General features: G+C 45.6%; 1 protein-coding gene across 1 annotated transcript; it reads left to right on the top strand.

Annotated features, from left to right (window-relative positions):
- The first annotated feature begins 6,244 nt into the window (after positions 1-6,244).
- Positions 6,245-19,031, top strand: CRHBP (corticotropin releasing hormone binding protein). The gene is made up of 7 exons (XM_014830136.3): positions 6,245-6,613; positions 6,976-7,069; positions 7,374-7,531; positions 8,968-9,178; positions 10,888-11,036; positions 14,743-14,860; positions 18,314-19,031. Exons 1-7 carry the CDS (start codon positions 6,533-6,535, stop codon positions 18,466-18,468), a joined length of 966 nt encoding a protein of 321 aa, XP_014685622.3. The 5' UTR covers positions 6,245-6,532; the 3' UTR covers positions 18,469-19,031.
- Positions 19,032-19,469: the final 438 nt, after the last annotated feature.

Genomic DNA, 19,469 nt, shown 5'->3' with positions numbered 1-19,469 from the left:
GTCTCTACGTGGCCCCTCCACGTCGTCTCTCCACCATGGTAGCTTCACGGTAGCTGGACTTCTTACGTGGTAGCTCAGGGCACCACAGGCACGTGTCCCAGGGGAGAGAGAGCACTCCAGACTGACGGCGTACTGCCTTTTTCTAACTTAGCCGCAGAAGTCAGTGTCCCTTTGCCAGTTCACTAGAAGCACATCTCTAAGAGCAGGCCATATTTCAGGGAATAGGAATTAGATTCCGCCTTTTTGTGGGAAGAGTGTCAAAGAATTTGCAGACAAGTTTTAAAGCCACCCCAGGACCTTAGAGACCCGATACCCTCCGAGGCTGGATGTCTTTCCTTGGCACCTCCTGCTCCTCTCTCACCCTCTCCCTGTCCTGTGGCCCAAGAGACTGGGTGTCAGCCAATCCCTGCTACTAGTCCTGGGCCACCGCACCCTCCCTTGTGGTTTCCCTGCATGCTGCCCATACCTTTGTATAGTCCTTTCATTAAACTCTGCAAATTACCCACTTGAGAGAGAGAGCACCATCTGTTTCCTGACAGTTACACCCTCTCTCATCCTAGAGATGAGGTGAGTGACTTGCCCAAGCTCCCAGTAGGTGATCTGGTGCTTTGGACACCTAATCCAGAGCCCTCTTGTTTCCGCTCTACAGCTAATGCACCTGCAAACCAGAATGAAGCCCCTAAAATTCTTGATTACTCCTGAGGGGTGTTTCCTCCACGTTACCTCCACGGTGCTGTGCTGAGCTGATGGAGCCTGGGGCAAAAGGAAAAGTCACTAAGATTGAAGGCATCTTTATCTAAAACTTTGATATTTTGTTCATCATGGATTACTTTGCATTAATTTTCATTTTGTAATATATTGCATTATAATATTATTTATCATGATGATTGAGTTTTTGCGCCCCGGGTAAGTGCTCTCATTGCCTCACCTGAAGCCCAGCCCTGTCCCTCCAGCTCCAGCACAGCTGGCTGTGGTCTTTAGGAGCTGACGCTAGGACCCGTGTCCACATTTCCTCTCTTCTCTTTCCTCAGGTGTCACCATTCGACTCTCATTACCTGGCTGGTGCCACATCTTTGGATGTCAGCTAACACTTTAGTGGTGACAATTCTTTAATGTGTGACTCAGTAGGAAGAGCAGAAGCCCATCTATTAAACTGGCTTTTAGGTACCACCCAGGGGTGCCAGGTGTGTGTGTGCCAGATACTGAGGATAGAGATGGATGAGCTACAGGGCTGGACTGTGAGTGGTTTACATTTCGGGTTGAAGACAGACATATTAGAGGTTGTAATAAAATATGATAAAGGCTATTCAGGTGTATACATAAAATACTATGAGTGTAGAGCAGCTAAATCTGTTGCTCAGAATTTGAGGAAGGAAAGAAGCAAGGGAGGGAGGAAGGAAGGAGGGAAGGGTTGCCACGGGGTAGGAGCAGGCTGGTCGCTGGCAGGGGTCCCACAAAAGTGAGCTACAAAGGCATCACTGAGAGCTGACCCTGCCTAGCTTGCTGTTTTCCTTATTTAGACCCTCTCATGTCACTCTACATAACTGGCACACTCTTCTCCTTAGATCTATTCTAAGGCAGAAGGAATGACACTCTTCACACCTCATTTCTCTTCCGTCAGAGAAGAGCTGATGCTACGTGCCGATGCGCGTCACCACTACCTGATGACAAACACCGACTGATCCGGCCCGGGCTGTACTTTTCCCTTTGATGCAGCAGTGAGGGATTATGAAATGGCATTTCATCATGATCGACCGGCTAGGTGTTAGTCATGGCATATTTTAGAGTAAGCCTGAAGGGAGTTGAGATCACAATGTCATCCAAAGTCAAGGAAGGCAGCGCACGAACAGAAGGATCCCTGATCTCCTTTGCGCTTACTGGTCTGCCACTGTCTTGCTTTGGGCTGTACCATCTCACTTTTTGCTGTGAGTCTAATAATTTTTAAAACCTAAGATATAATCCTTTGGGTTAATTTCCAGGGCTGCTGTCTCTGAAAAAGGATTGATTACCTGGCTGGAAATGGAGAGATCTTTTTAGTCTAGGCTGTTTCTGACTCATTGTGATAATCTGGTCGGATCATCTCATCTCTCTCCTTTCTTCCTATTGTCAGTTTGGAAGCTTTCTCAACAAATCATTGCTTCCTGATTCCCAGTGTCCCCAAGCCTTAGCAGATGTTGTCACTCAATAATCCTTGATATGCGATTAGAATAGTATTCTCTTTGGGCAGCTCTTAATTAACTTATCTTCTGCTTCTGCCTTATAACGTCAACTTTCCCCTTTCCCCAATCTTCTCAATTCCTCTGCTGTCTATATTTCAGCTTTTCTCTCTGATGCAGTTAAGCCACTATCCATTATGGCACATAGTCTTTAGCAGGACCCCTTCCAAGCTCTTCTTTTGACATGCAGTTCTGTAATTATATTTCAACCTAGTTTTCTCTTTTTCTAACTATGTCTTTTAAAGTCTGTTAATATGAATTCATTCTAATATGAAGTCATTCATTCTAATTTAATATAATATGAAAAACATATCCTATGCATGCAGTCTTGTAAAATTATCATTAGAAGGAAAGCCCTAGTGATAGAGACATATAATATGACATATAATATTTATTTCCTATAACAATTCCCAGTGGAGCTCACCATTTTACAGGTGAGAAAACTTATGATCGAAGAAGTCCCTGAACACAGGGTCTTTGTTTTTCATTCTTTGAAGATACCTGTTATTTTAGGAATCCAGCATCCCTTCTGAATACTGCTTCTCCCTTCTCCATCCATATGGCTGTCATGAGAACAGTCATGTTGTGACAGGACCCTATCCCCTGGCCTCGAAGCCTTTTCCTACAAAGTTCTGTGGACTGGGGATTACGAGAACCTTGGATCAGGGTATTTTTATTTGTCAAATGGTGACAGGTGAAGCTCAGGAATTGTTGGTGGCCAGTTTACTGCCACAGAGACTGCAGATGTGGGGGGAATGTGGCCTGAGACAGAGAGACTGGAAGTGACATTGCAACCCTGCTCCCTCTTTCTCCACCCATGCATTCTACAAGATGCCCCTGTATTCTGATAATAATCCCCTTTTCTCTTAAGTTCAAATTTAGTATCAGTCACTTGCAACCCCCAAAAGTCCCAGTCTCCACTGACTGCTGGGCGTCTTAACTAGAGCAAAAAGAAGATAACGTATTTGGGTTGAAAACCACTGACATCTGAGGATTTCATTCAAAGTCTGGTTTATTCTAGTTCCCCGAGTGTATTTGCTGAGTTTCTTCCCTCCTGATTTCATCACATATGAAAAATGTCATCTATCAAAAATGGTTGCATTAAAAAGTAGCCAAATTCATTCAAACAGCAAGTCATCTTGAAAGCAACTGAAAATTAGTTTGTCGTTGGCTAACTACAATGAGTTTTATTCAGTTATCTTTATTTATTTCTTAAAGAACTCAATCACACATCCCATTTCCCAACATTTCAGCATGTCAGTCAGGAAAGGGGAAAAGAAGTCCTTCTAAAGCATGAATCGGTAGTGTTCTCTGTTGATGCGATTAACGAAAGAAAGAGTTTACTCCTACAGGCAGGGAATACTTAAGGGGGGCGTGGGACTGCCCCTAGAACACAAAGAGACTTGGGATTATGTAGTCCCCTTTGTTGCTTCTGACATCTCAGTGCTTAAGCCGTGGCAAACTCGGTAAGCTTACACGTGGCTGTCACAATCACGTCATAAGCCAGGTGGGTGACTACTGAGTGACCTCTGATGCTACTTAAAAGTAGTCTGTGTGCACCTCTTCAGGCTCAGCACAACTCAACCCCGACCCCACATGCATGGATTGAATATGGATCCATACTGTGTGGCCACCTTGACCTTCAGGACTAACACAGGTGGCAGTTTGCTCTGGGACGTTGTCAAAGAAAAAATGTCTTAATCCTACCTAACAAAAAAAATGTCTTAATCCTGCCTAACAACAGTTTAAGACCTGAAAAACGCCGATCTGGGACTGTATTAACATCAGCATTGGAGAGGTTATCCTGAAAAACGTGGAGAGAAACTAAAATGTGTGCCGAGAATGGAGGTGAACATACAGATGATTTCCAACCAGCACGCCTGGGGACTCTGAGTTGACTAAGAATGTATTTCAAAATAACCAGTCAATTTTGTTGAACAAATAGCTTTCAAATATTAAGCTAGTTGCTTGTACGATTAAATCAGTCCATGAAAACAATTTATCTTCCATCCTCAGACAGAGACCTACTTATTGTCCAGAAACTTTTTCTTCTGTCTAATCCAAATTACTCTTCCACTGCTTCCACGCGTTTTTAATACTTTTGCTCATAGAGAGTGGCTCCTTGACTTTTCTTTGTCCTCCAGTTTTATCTTCTTAGCTTTCCCCACAGGTTCTATTTTTCATCCTTTGGTTACTCTTAATTAAAAACAAAAACAACACAGTTTCCTCTTGCTTAGTAGATATTTGCCAAGCTGGTAAAAATTACACATTAATTTCCCCACATAGGATATGTGGGAATAAAGTTCATCCAGATGCTAAAATATGTGGATTGCTATGTAAAATAGGATGGCCCCATCTGTGTTACGTTTGCCCTCATTCATCCCAGCTCTTCTTGTGAGTGAGTGGTTCCTGGGGAGGGAGCAGTATGAATGCACCTTGGAAACATCATCGTTGTTCGTGTGTTTATTTGTGTGTGTGTGTGTGTGTGTTTGTGTGTGTGAAGGGCCGGGATGGAGAAGAATGTCTCCACAGGGATGCTAATAAGACCAGACCGCCAAAGTGGGATAAACAGGGGTCTCCAAGCTGAGTGCTGGGCTGAATCTTGAAGCAGCCCAAGGCTCGGGATGGGTTGGTGGGAAAGGAGAATGGGCCCACGGCATGCAGGATGAGTGTGCCTGAGGATCCCTCCAGGCACAAACAGGGGTGGAGACAGACCTCAAGATGGCCTGGCATGTGTGAGGCCAAGCAAGTTGGCATTAGAAAATTTATCTTTCTCCTCTTTTATTCCCCTCAGGTTTCTTTATACTCTCTCTAAAATTCAGACGTCTGAATGGTCCCGGGATGGGGAGAAGGACCTGGTGGCCAGTGTTCATGACTTTTGGTTCCCTTCCCCTCAGGCTCTCTGGTCTGAGGACTGTTTACGAAGTTGTATTATGGTAGGAAGGCCTCCTGGTTAAACAACTAAGAGGCGGCCCCTTCAGGGCTCTAAATTGTCTAAAATATGAAAACATCAAGTTCTGACCCCACTAGGCAAATTACTGCTTAATTCTGAGTATTTATAAACTAAAAACATAACAATTTGCTCGGTATTATGGTCTCATTATTTGTAATAATTTATTAAAATTATTAAGCAAAGAAAGCTGTGGGTAGGACTGGGTTTTCCATGAGGCAGAGGTAAAACGATGTGAGGATTTCAGGATTTGAGGTCGCCTTGCTTAGGGCGTGGATTGGAAAGGGCTGGGAAAGCATGTGTGGAGTATCCCCATATTTCCCACAATTTTGGACATAAAGGGGAAACAATTCAGCAAAGATAAGCTTATACTTAACTTATTTCTGGATCTCGAAGTCATTTGTTTAGTCCTGTAGGCTTGCTGATGAGCCGTTATGATAACGCTTCTCAGCGGTTCTCTCTACCGGAATATTAAAGTAATTGAGGTATTTGAAGGCGTGAAATGGAATGACTTCACCTCTCAGTGGTTCAGGCAGATACCAAGGTCATGGCTGCAGTTGCTGGCCCAGGAATGTGTCCATCATGTATACATTCAGGCTAAGTGACAGAGCTCTCCTAAAATCTAGAAGTCCACAGATGCCAGAGTTAGCTTCCCATTAAGGAAATGCTTACAAGAATGTGGAGCAGGATAAAGCACAGACTAAGGGACAGAAACCAAGCTTGAGTTGCTTTACTGCAATATTCTGCGAAGTCAGACTTGGCTTCTGTTTAGCCTCTCTTTGGAGCTGTAAACGCCCCACGTTTCTTCCTGAGAGCCCTGAGCAATTGCATGAATACTTTGTTCTCTGACAATTTCCAGTATGATTCCATCCAAGGTTATGCGACAGGCTTGCATGATAAGGTCATATGTGTTTGGGTATTTTATGTATGTATGTAACTTTGTCACTGCTTTGCAAAACCAAAAATTCCCTGAATATCCACCGGAGAAGATAACTCAGCATTTGACAGGTCAAGTAAAATGCCCTCCCTTATTCTTTATCCCTGCCTCCTTCTTTCTCCAACACTTTGGTTGACTAAGTTGTAAGCGCCTGAAATCATTCTCGGTGAATAATGCTGGACCACTCTGGAAATTTGCGGTTGAGAGCGGGACCCTCGTCATCACCACGCACTTTGTCACTGAGACAGGGTAACCCATGGTTACTGAGCTCAGATCAGTGAAGGGGCAGAGCCTCCCCTCCTCACCGCTCTATAAAAGAGACCCGGCAAGGGGACCCTACCAGCTTCCAGCTCAGCCTGGGCGAAGGCGTGGGAAGCCAAACCCGAGACCTCGGGAGCAGAGCACACCAGCTGCAGGGGCCAGGCCAGCATGTCTCCATCCTTCAAACTTCAGTGTCACTTCATTCTGATCTTCCTGATGGCTCTAAGAGGGGACAGCCGGTACCCAGAGGTGAGCGACCCCGGACTGACGCACCACACCTTCCGTGCTTGAGTGTCCAACCTTGGGGGCTGCGCAGGCTGCCTCTGCGCTCAGCTGTCGTTGGGTTAGGTCTTTCTTCCCTATCCTTTGCGCCCGTCTTCCCCGGTTTCCCCTGGACTGGTCTTCCTCTCTGCCTCTTCCTCCTTCCCTCTGGCCCCTGGGGATACCCTAGTCTGACCGAAAGGATCTAAGACTTTCCCATCTTCTCCGGACCCGGGAGACATTGGTTCCATCACTCTATTCTCTTTGCTGTGGGGCAGGGAGGGTGCCCCGCTCCTGGTCCCCTTTCTCACCCCTCGCGCTTTTCCCAACTGACCCATTTTCCTTGCCAGCTGCGGGAAGCGGCGCACCACGACCCCTTCCTGCTCCTCAGCGCCAGCCTGAAGCGGGAGCTGGCGGGGGAGCCGCTCTACCGGCGCGCTCTGCGTGAGTCGGGCGCCCGGCTCGCGGCCACCGGCAGCCGGGCGGTGGGGAGGTCGGCTCCGCGCCGAGGCGGGAGGCTCCGGGGCATCGGCGGCGAGGGGCTGGCCAGGACGGCCGGGGGCGCGATTCCCATCGCTAGGGCTCGGTCCGAGGAGGCGCGCTGGGGCGAGATGGGGTGACGCGCCCCGGGGCGCGGGGGACGGCGCAGCCGGGGCTGGGAGTCCGGGCACGGGCGCTGCAGACCTGGGAGTGGGGCGCGCGGAGGGGGGCTGCCGCCCGGGACCCCTTCCCCGCTGGCCTCCCCCAGGGTGCCTGGACATGCTGAGCCTCCAGGGCCAGTTCACCTTCACCGCCGACCGGCCGCAGCTGCACTGCGCCGCCTTCTTCATCGGCGAGCCCGAGGAGTTCATCACCATCCACTACGACCTGGTCTCCATCGACTGTCAGGGCGGGGACTTCCTGCAGGTGAGGCGCCTCGCCGCGCGCAGCCCCAGCCGCGGGGCACGGGAGCGGGCATGGGCCGGGCGCTGCGCCCAGAGACGGGCCGCTGAGCGTGGGGAGCCGGCGACCCTCTCAGTTAGACACTCTGCTGGTGCCCGAGTGGGACAGGCGCGCTCTGGGACCCCCACGCGGCGCCAACCTCGCCCCACTCCCGGAAGGGCCGATGGCTTGGAAGTTGCAGTGATTTTAGCTCCCTTCAGTTCGCTTTTGATCCCGGGCGCTTCCAAAGACTTGAACACGCGCGGAAAAACGCTGTGTTGTGATCTAGGGCGCATGGAAAATGCTACAAACTAACCAGCGCCAGCGCTCAGGTCCACCGTGCCGGCCAGTCCTGGTTAGAGATCCGAGCCCGCCTCGCTCCTGCTGGTCCCTCTCTCCGTGAAGCTGTTCCAGGCTCGCGGAGACTGTCTTTGATGCCTGGGCGACCCGATTTCGGAGCAGTGGGGCACTGACTGCTGGGAGGGGTGCTGAGAGGGAATCCAGTCTGAGGCAGGTGGGAGGGGAGGACAAGCCCCCCAGCTTCACAACCTCCCCTCTCCCAGTGGTTTCCTAAGTGTAACAGGACGGCTAGTGATGGCTGATGGAGGTCTCTGGTCCAGTTAAAATGACTGGGATTGAAACCTCCAAAGTGGAATTGTTTGGGAAGCTGTCAAACACGTTGGAGGAGAACTGGTCTGCTGCAGCAATTTGCAGCTGGGTGGCTGGGAATTTTGCTAATGTGAACTGGGTTGGGCTCATTAAATTGGAGACCTGTGGTGATTTTGAGGGTAAAGTGAGAGGACTCTGACCTTTTGTCTAACTGCAAACTTTAACAAGCCAAGAAAAAAGTCTTAAGTGGCGTACCAGCCTTTATCATCTGAGTGTTGAATTGGTTGTTATTTTGATCCATAAGAGTAAAAAAATGAGGAAAACGGGCCTATATAACCATCGGTGGGTAGATAAAGTTGCCGCTCCAGTTTTTTCTTTGCTGTCTACTTTTGAGATATTTTGTCCACGTTTCAGTGAGTGGTGGAAGGAGAGCAACTGAAATCCAGATTACACTTTTGTGGAAGGTGGGATGTGTGGAAAATGTGACCAAGATAAAAATGTGTATTGTCTGTAGTTTCATTTACCAAGGTGGCTGAAATTATAAAGTATAAGAAAGATGATTTACTTTGGAAACTTTAAGGTTTATAAAGGGGAAAAAGCAATAATTAGTTAATACTATTACTTGCAAATGGCCCTCACTGTAAAAATAGACACAAATGGAGAGCCAGCGGGCAGGGGCATGAAGGCTGTCACTTCCTCACTTATGGCTGGAGGCCCATTGCTGGGGAACTACTTCCCCCTTTTCAACACACCTGTGCCTTCAGCAGGCCATGGAGGAGATCTTTCACTATGTCTGTGTTTTTTGTTGGAAGGTATTTGATGGGTGGATCCTCAAGGGGGAGAAGTTCCCCAGTTCACAGGATCATCCTCTCCCGACGACTGAGCGGTACATAGATTTCTGTGACAGTGGTCTAAGCAGAAGGAGCATCAGATCCTCCCAGAATGTGGCCATGATCTTCTTCCGGGTCCATGAACCAGGAAATGGATTCACATTAACCATAAAGACAGATCCCAACCTCTTTCGTAAGTGGACTCCCTCTCTCCTCAGCCGGAAGGCAGGACTTGGAGGAGGGTTGAATCTGCTTTTCAAAGGTAGCATCATTGTACAGACTTAAGAAACGTGAAGAATGAATGGACATTGTTTTGTAATTAGAAATGACCTAAAGGATATTTCCTATTCATTGTTATGAAAATCAAATCAGAGTTTTTAATTTATTTCCCAGGCTAGGTAGGATACTAATTTATGGCGGGTAGAATTCTATTTTTTCTCCAAAGTCTTATTCTGATCTGCTAGGGTACTACAATGCATTCAGTGACAAACTTTAATCCCTCGCAGTCATTCCATTGATCTGGGATAAGCCGAGGGATCAGATAGCAAGTTGCATTCCTAGAGATATTCAGGCAACGATGAAAGGCTGCATATCTGGGATGTGGCAGGCGGATTTCACGCCCTGAGTGGAGGTTTGGACCAGAAGACCTTAGCATTGCCCTCTGATTCTGAGGCCACCACTCTAATTTAGTTCATTTCCAATGGAAACACACATAGATGCTGTCAAGTGAACAGCTCAGGCCTAAAACATGTTATCTTAATCAAAATTAGTTCATTCATCTGCTTACTTTTTCCCTCCTTAGGAGAAAAATCTTTTTAAAACACCAGGAAAAGAGAACATATCATTCATTTTTGGTTGCATACAATAGTATTAATATTAACACTTCATGTGGTTGAAGAATGGGGCCTAAGGTGCCAAAGAATAATATACTGACTGATCTTCCAATTTTCATTTTAAAAAACAAAGAATTTCTGAAGGAAAGCCCCCCTCCACCACAAGGCTGTGTCTGGGGACTGGAGCAGAATAATCCGAGAGGACAAAGTTAAATATTTCTCCTGTATTTCGTTTTGTTCGAAATTGAAAACCTTCCAGAATCATCAAGGAGTTTCAGTTCTTTTTTGAAATTAAGTATAATTAAAAATATGGAAAGGAGGCAGGAGGTAGTTTTGACCCATTCTGATCAATCAGAAACTTTTGTCCCATGATTGGCAAAAAAAAAAGCAGAGACTCTGATGCTTCTCATTTCACAGCTAGAAGAGTAAATTCACTGTAAGTCTAAACTTGAAATAAAAAACAAATTTCAGAAATTCTTGGGAGTAAAATTAAACGTAAAATTTATCTTTTAGTCAACTTACCACCTAACACCCAGCAAATATTTATCAGACATAAGCCTGGTTTCTTTCTATTTTTTCCTCAGCCTCTTTTGGCACTGTTTTATTATTTACTTATTTTATTACTTAAAAAGTAACATTATGGCTCCAAATCCAATAAGTTCAGACAGGCAAGGTTTGAGTTCTGGACTCACCTTTAAGCCTTGATTCTTCCAGACTTCCAGCTTGAACTAGGACCCTAGTTAACTGAAGTGTTCCTAGAGCTTCTACCAGCTAATATTGTTTGTTTAGTTATTAATCAATGTCTTGTGATCGTTGTAAACAAGGAGACCCTCTGAGATTAAGATTAGAAGCCCCCTCGCAGCCCAGGGCCTCCTGACAATGTCAGACGTCGCCGATGATTTTCATTCCCCAACTCCTTCCCGTCTCCAGATTGCCTCAGTGATGTGTACTCTCTTCTGGGCCACAAGGCCCTAGACCATGAGTAGGAGCCTAAAATAAGGATAGAATAAATCTCTATAAAAACCCAGCTTGCCATGTAGTGAAAATGTGATTTTGTTTTTCTACAAAGCCTGCAACGTCATTTCCCAGACCCCAAACGGAAGGTTCACCCTGGTAGTTCCGCATCAACACCGAAACTGCAGTTTCTCCATAATTTATCCTGTGGCGATCAAAATATCCGACCTCACCCTGGGACACCTAAACGGTCTGCAGTTAAAGGTGAGTGGCTTACTGGCTTCCGGTTCATTCCCTAGTCTCGAAGGTGGACATTAGCAAATTGGAGTGGTGGGGTCTTCGGTGGACTCTGAAGTCTCAGACCCACGAGCCCGCCCTCACGGCTTTCACTCAACCGGCTGCCACTTCCGCTCTGCTGTAAATTGCATACTCAGGTGCCCCTGCTGACGACTTGAATACTTTTCTTGTGATGTAAGAAATGTTTTCAGTTGGTAAAGTTGTGGCATGTAATTACAATTGAACTCTCTTGTACTTGCCTCTTTCACGAAAATTCCCTCCCAGCAGAACCTAGCGTGAGTCATCGACACAGCTGTTTTTCTGATTATTGGAATTTTCTTTTGACATGAAGGAAGTATCTCATTGACAGAACTGTGTTGGGAAGGAATGCTAAGCGTAGCATAAAATACAAAATTGGATTTTTATATTGCAAAGTACAGTAAAGTTTTGAAGTTTTTTGCATTACATTTAATTCAGTACATTTTGCAACAAACTACTGGCTGAGACTCCCCATCCACCTGTTCTCCCGTGAACTTCTGTATGGACTTTACCATCAATGCTGAGCTTGACCACACTCACTGGCACTGGTAGCTTCTTCCCTGAGTCACTCTCATTTCCGTTTATCCCCGCATATGCCCACGTCAGGAGAACTCATGCATTTGCTGGCATCAGAGACCATTATAGTTCCTAATCAGACAGATTTCAGTGAAAACCAAATAACTAGGACCAGGACCGAGAATTTCCTTTAAACCCTAAATTCGTGGGCTGGTGCCTATTCTTTTCAGCTGGAGCTCTGTGGAAGGATAATCCTTTGATAAGACCAGGATAAGTGGGTGTCTTTGGCGTAGGCTTATTGGCTTGCGATTGTTTGTATGTCACTCTCGATGTGTAAAATAGGAGATGACAGAGTGCTAGGAGATTGGGAAGTCTGTGCTTTTTAGTTATTCTTCCCTATGAGGAGCAATCCTGGCGTTTCCCCTGAAAAAATTTAAAGACTGCAGTGTTCCAGGCATCTATTCTTTTACAAAATTTTTTTGAGCACTTACCATGTGCAAGGCACTATTCTGGATGCCAGAAATGAGCAAGGAACAAAACACATCCGGCTCTCATGGAACCTACATTCTAGTGGGAGGAGACAGGCAAATACTTAATATATTTCCAACAGTGGTGAGTGCCCTACAGAAACTGGGTGCTGTGATAGGCAGCGGCTGGGGATGGATGGGGTGGGGTGGGCTGGGGAGTTACCTGAGATAAGGTGGTCAGGGAAGAAACCTTCTGGGAAGGAGACATTTAAAATGAGACTTGAGTGGTAGATAAGAAGGAGCCAGCAGCCACAAGAGGAGCCAGCAGCCACAAGAGGAGCCAGGAACACAGGGAAAAGTATTGTAGAGGCAAGAATGGACTTGGGTTCCAGAAATGGAGAGAAGGCAAAGGAGAGGGGGAGTGGGATGAGACAGCATCAGGGAGATGGGCAGGGCCCGGTGTGGAGAGCCTGGCAGGCTGTATTAAGGAGTTTTTTTGTTTTTGTTTTTTGAGCAAGATTAGCTCTGAGCTAACATCTGCTGCCAATCCTCCTCTTTTTGCTGAGGAAGACTGGCCCTGGGCTAACATCTGTGCCCATCTTCCTCTACTTTATATGTGGGACGCCTGCCACAGCATGGCTTGACAAGCGGTGCCATGTCCGCACCCAGGATCCGAACCAGTGGACCCCAGGTGGCCGAAGTGGAACATGCGCACTTAACCGCTGCGCCGCCCGGCCAGCCCCAAGGAGTCTGAGTTTATTCTAAGTGAAGTGGGGGACCACTGAAGGGCTGCAGGAGGGAGGCAACATGATCTGACTTAAATTGGCTTCCATGTGGTGAACGGGCTGTAGGGGCCACAGTGGTGCAAGGAGAGCACCTAGGGCCACTGACATAGTCTAGGCAAGAGACGCTCATCCAGGCGGAGTCCAGGGAGGCAGAGCCTCAACGAAGAAACCTAGGGGACCGCTGCTGAGGAGCTGAACCCCAGAGATGTCCTTCCATAAGTCAGCTTCTGCCATTGTCGCTTCTGCTAACAGCTGAGAGGGTTGGGAAGAGGAGAGAGGTCATTGAACGCCGAGGAACAGGTGCACCCACCTTCCTTGTTTCTATGTTTTGTTCCCCTCATTTCAGCTTCTACTTCTTCCCATCCTCTTCATTTCCATTTCTCTCTCCTCAGCCTGCCTTTTCCCTTCACCACCTCCCGCTGAAATTTGGAACCTAAAGAACCAAGTGGAAAGTTTTGTCTTAAGAGATGCTCCCCCTGGACATCCTCTCCTCAGGGGAAAGGCAATTACAAGTTTTTTTCCTTCGCCCCTAAATGGCTTATTCAACTCTTTATTGAGAACATGGGCCCTGTACACCGTGGGCTAATTAACCCTCTGTTTCATCATGTGATGAAATGATGTGTAAATCACCTCAACATAGAACCCAGCACATAGTAGGTGCTTTAAAATATATGTGCCCAGGTTCTTCCTTTCATTAGTCAAATGGTTGCTATTACAATACTTTCTAATTTGTGGTTTAGTTCCAGTTGCATTTCAAGTCTTCCAAGTGTTTGAGTGTGTGTGTTTATGTAAGTGTGTGTTTAGAGTTCTCTGTTTTACATTTTGGTCCTGATGTGGCAGGGTCTGTCTGGTTAACTTCTGAGCACCGTGCCACACTACGTGGGGTCTCTTGATGAGTATGCCTCAGTGAAGGCAAGGGTCACAGGCAAACCTGTTATAGAATGTGTGGGGGTCAGTGCAAAAGGAAAAGGGGGGGGTGCTTATTTAAAACTTATTAAGAATTTCAAGACGGTGACAGCAGAGCATTAAACCAAGCACCAGGCCCTTGTAAGTGTGGGCCCTGTGGACACAGGGGCCCTGCCCGTGAGGCCAGCCCTGATCACAGGAGAAGGGTGGCACTTGGGAGTGAGAGAAGCTGCTTTGTTTGTGTGGGAAAGAGAGGCACAAGGATTGCTGTGGATGAGACAGTGCGGGAAGGGTGAAGGGAAGCAGAAATGGGTGGTTACGGTGGATCACAGAGTCAGAAGGAATTCTTGTTTTAAATAGCTTGGAATGAACTTGCTTTAGTTGGAAGGAGAGTGATGGTGATAACTCTAGCTAACTTGAGCCCCAAATTAGGATTCTCTTCTTTCTTCAATATTCTTATAACTAATCTAAATCTTTATCAGTAGAAATGATAAAGATTGTCCCAACTGCATAAAAAGTCCTTTATAAGGAAGAGGAAAAGAGATGAGTTGAAGGAAAAACTGATGTGAAAGCCCTATTTATAAATACTCTGACTGCATGCATTAAGAAATTCAAATAATTCAGCCTGTATGTCCAAATGATTTAAAAAGCACAGCATTTTCGGATTCAATTTTCATACGTCTTATATGGCGTTTACAGATTCCCATTTCATCATTCCAGTCCTTGAGCTTATAAAAATTTTTAAAAACCGTGCACATACATTTGAAAAAATGATTACTCAACTGATTTAGAAAAGCAATCCTTTGCATTTTTTGCTCTTCTAGAAGTCTTTCAATTTCCGGAGTCCTGGATGTTAAATTAAATGGCCCTGCCACGATGTCTAGGGCTGAGGGAGTGCATTCACCAACCTGCCGTTGGTCAAATGGCTTGACTTCCGTGATCGGTTTAAATATATCTTTGTTTGCTGCTTTCTTCCTGTAGAAACCCTCAGCACGCTGCGGGGGCAAAGGAGACTTTGTGGAGCTGCTGGGAGGAACAGGACTGGACCCTTCAAAGATGATGCCTTTAGCCGATCTCTGCTATCCCTTTCGTGGCCCTGGTGAGAGGTTTTTTTGATCATTATGTGACTATCTGGATTATTTCCTTAAATAAAACAACTCAAATTTTTTTATACATGGGAAGGCAAGTTCTACCAAAAAAAACTTTAACTTTGCATTTTGAGCCAGTGTGAGGATTTTCCCTGTGAGTCTAGGCGCAGCGTCAAGGATGCGTCTCCACAATGCCCGACGCTGGGAGAGAAACCTAGGAAGTAACAAGGATGCCTGTTTAAGGGTGGCCCTAAGTAAAACCATGAAAAAGACAAGCTTTTTTATTCTGTGCTTTCTCCACCCTCTTGAAGGTCCCTGCTTGCATCCTCGAGCGATTAAAGAGCTTGCTTACTAAGTGAAAACTATGGTTCAAATAGTAGATGTTTCATCGATTAGTAACAGTAAAATAATGAAGTCATATCCTTAAACAACTTTTCCCATGTATATGTATATATGTGTGTATTACTGGTAGTAAATAAATTAAAAAGTGATACACTTTATTAGGAATTCTCAGAATTGCTGAATGTCTCCAACTTCTAGCAGCAAAGCCAGCTTCTGAAAGGCCACTACAAAAACAGAAGGAGGGGCCAGCCCGGTGGTGCAGCGGTTAAGTTTGCACTTTCCACTTCGGTGGCCCAGGGTTCACTGGTTCGAATCCCAGGTGCAGACGTGGCACCGCTTGTCCAGCCATGCTGTGGCAGGCGTCCCACATATAAAGTAGAGGAAGACGGGCACAGATGTTAGCTCAGGGCCAGTCTTCCTCAGCAAAAAGAGGAGGATTGGCAGCAGATGTTAGTTTAGGGCTAACCTTCCTTAAAACACACACACACACACAGACACACACACAGAAGGAAATTCTGAAATCTACAAGTGGTCGCCTGTGATAAAAGACCAGTTTAGCTCACAACATGCCAAGCAGAACCGGATCTTCTCTGCTGGGGATCCGTGAGGATTTTCCCTCTGATTATGCTCAGGTGGGGTGAGGGTGGGTGGAAACTACTCACCTCATGACCAAATTAATTAATGAAGCCCAAGGCAGGAGGGAAAGGATTACGTAAAATATTTCCATAAAGGTCACTCTCGTACCTGTCCTTCAGAGGCAGGAATCAGAGATTATCTTTAGAGACAAAGATAAAACAGAAGAGGAAGAAGCACAGCCTCTAATCTCATGGCGATTTCTTAGGTAGCCCCTTCCTCTCCTCCCCACAGGTCACTAACCAACCAGGTAACGAAGCTGCAAATCAGACATCCTTTTGATCTGCTGTTACCTGTTCTAATTAAAACGGGTCTGCCCACCAGTATTCTCTCTCCCTGAGCTAATACTGGGTGCTTAATAAGCAAAACATCTCTGAGCTGGAATTTAAATGTACAGGTAAACGCCGAGGCCTGATATGCAGTCCGCTGAGCCCAGATACACCTGTATAAGAAGTTTCAGATGAGATTTGAGGAGGACTGGGCCCAAGGCAAGCTTTCTAATCAAGACAAAGGCAACACACTTCTTTTTGTTTTTTTTTTTTTTAAAGATTTTATTTTTCCTCTTTCTCCCCACAGCCCCCCGCTACATAGTTGTGTATTTTTAGTTGTGGGTCCTTCTAGTTGTGGCATGTGGGATGCTGCCCCAGCATGGCCTGATGAGCGGTGCCATGTCCCCGCCCAGGATCCGAACCTGTGAAACCCTGGGCCGCCACAGCGGAGCATGCAAACTTAACCACTCAGCCAGGGGACCGGCCCCTAGGCAACAGGTTTCTAAAAACTCACTTTGCTGAAAATTCAGGGATTCTTTTATGCTACTTGACGCTGGAGCCCTGGTTTGGACTGTCAGTGCATGTGCCTTCTCTGGCCTTCTGCACGTGCTCTCTGAGGTCCCGGGTCCTAACGGAGGGCACCTGTGGGGAGAAGTATTTGAGCTGGGTAAGAGGATTAGGTAAGGACTAAAGAACACTCATGCCTTAAAGTTTAGAGAATTGAAGCCAGGGTAATTTGGGTGCTTGAATTATAGGACTTGAATTTGGGAAAAGGTGAGACTTGGGCCAAAAAACCACTTTTGCCTAAATTATCTAGATAATTGAAACCAGTCTTAAGATAATTTGAAGGCTTGAATTATATGACTCACTGCTTCCTTTTAGACTTCCTTTTTTTCTCTTATTCACCATGTTTCCATGAGCGCCTCCTACGCTATTCAGACAATGAAGAACCATTAAGGACCCTGCCCTTTCAATTGGATTTTATTAGGAATTATGTCAAAATAGTTAATAAACAATACGCACAGCAGCTAAAGGAAAGAGGACGTGTTATGTACATTGAAGTTCAGAGTAAGATCAGAAAAAGAAGACCATCCGAATGATTTAAAGAAAATTAAGCTTGGCCCTCCTCATAAAAGCTGGACTCCCTGGTGCTTATATTAAAATAATTATAGGGTTTGTATTTGTTATGTCTCCAAATTAACTTTTACCTCACTAACTCTGTCTGGCTGTTTCACTTCCTTTAAACCTAGGTGCATGTTGGTGAAGTGCCTGTTCTATAAGGTTAATGCTAGCGTTTCTCAGAATTTAGGCCTTACAGAGACAAAGTGGTGGAAAAGTTGAGAAAATTAAAACAGCAGAACGGATTACTGCCGGCAGATAAATCTTTCCTCGGGAACCAGCTGGAGGCTGGAAAAACAAAAGAAAAGTAATTTTTAGTAAAAACGAGTTTCGGTATCTAACTGCTCAGGCACGTCAGCACTAGATGCTTGTTCCGATAATGAATGAGACTGGATTTAAGAGACGCAAAGCTGTCAAAAGCCATTCCAAGTAAGAAGCAGAGAAAGAATGAGAGAGAAAAGGTGCAGGTGAACGATGGAACAGAAAGGAGTATATTCAGTGCATATCTAAACCATGCAAATGATTTTTTGTTTATATGTAAAGCAGAATCATTATCTAGGCTCAGAAAATAACGAACAGGTGATGTTTTGGTCTATATGAATGTCCAGGAGTCCATTCCATCCTCTAGCTCTGCCTGCCACAGGCCACTTGCACCGTCAGATGTTATGACAACCAAAACCTGTCCCTGCAAATTCCCCACCTGTCCCTAGGGGGCGGTACTGCCCCCACTGAGAACACAGCTAGAAACGGGTGCTGCGTGGACAGACGGCTCGCCCTCACCTGGCTTTACCGCCAATGCCTTGCAGGTAGAACAAGAAAAGGGCAAGGAGGCATCTTCCTGCCTCTTTCCAGCCAGTTTTATTTGCCTACAGTGTTCTTGCACAGGAAGAGAAAGGCTGAGTTCAGTTTCCTCTTCTACAATTGGTTATCTATCATAATGAAAATGAAAACAAGAACGTTTCACCTGAGGGCAGATGCATGGCTGGAGGATGTGAGAGGAAGAGACATGCCCTCGCTTTCTTTGTGTTTAAATGATCTCACTGACAGAAATGTGTGGTTTCTAACCTGCTGCGAAACTTTTACTTTTTGCCTGAATTATAGCACAAATGAAAATTGGCTGTGACAACACAGTGGTGCGCATGGTCTCCAGCGGAAAACACATCAATCGTGTGACTTTCGAGTACCGCCAGCTGGAGCCATACGAACTGGAAAACCCAAATGGAAACAGTATCCCGGAATTCTGTTTGTCTATCTAGTCTTTGCATAACCAATGCCATGATTTCCATGCTGCTAGCAAAGTGAGTTTTTAACGGCTGTTATATATGATTTTGATGACCAGCTAGTTAAAAGCCAGTCAGTATCCCTGCCTTGAGCATATGTCACACACACACACATGAATTTTTGTACCTTGCTTCTTTTTCACTTATAATATATAAATGACCACATAGCAGGAAATAAGACCCCCTTTGGTAGAAAAACATTTTTCTGTAATTCTTTGGTATGCTACAAATCTGAATTGGTAAGACAAGTGCAAAGCTGTGTGCAATAAAAAAAATTGTCTCAAGGGAAAATACTACAAAGAAATAAAAATGGTGACAGTCATATCAGTTTCATAACGGAAAATGATCGAATGTCTGTGTATACCAAAGTAGTTGCATCTGTTTGTTTATTTTTTGCTTATTATTCTGTTTACAATTGATAATAGTTGTAGCTACTATTTAGTATTTGTAACAACTTGTTTTTAACAAAACTTTATAGCATGGAAAAAATTTTCCATCCACAAATACAAACATGAATAAATATATTCAGAAGCTTGGCACCTTGACATTGTGCTTTGTTTTCCCGAGTAGTCCCCTCCTTAGCACCATCAGCAAGTAATGTTCTCATGTGGTACAGAGCCAAATGCTGAACTAAATCATTTTAGACTTCTTAGCACGAGTAGGACTCTGGGCCACCGAGGGAGAATTATTTAGAGCACCGGGGAGCGTTGCAGTGTTTGTACAAACATCGCTAACGGACTGGTCCTGACAGGGAAGCAGGATGCAAGAATCCCTCTCCTACTGTCGCCCAAGAAACCAGAATACATGTCTTTGTCACAGTGGGTGTACTGTTCAATAAGGACAGCAAAGACCGTACAACTCTCATGGACCGCAATGTGCAGAAATCTGAGTACTTCTTTGGTACCGAAGGCAGTTTACTGTTGACTGAGCTTTATCCACGTTTGGTTTGAGATGAAGCATGTGGTCTGTAAAAGACA

Source organism: Equus asinus, chromosome 9 (genome assembly GCF_041296235.1).
Source record: "Equus asinus isolate D_3611 breed Donkey chromosome 9, EquAss-T2T_v2, whole genome shotgun sequence".
Classification (NCBI taxonomy): domain Eukaryota; kingdom Metazoa; phylum Chordata; class Mammalia; order Perissodactyla; family Equidae; genus Equus; species Equus asinus.
Note: the sequence above shows the minus strand (reverse complement) of the source record. Positions and strands in the feature narration are given on the sequence as shown.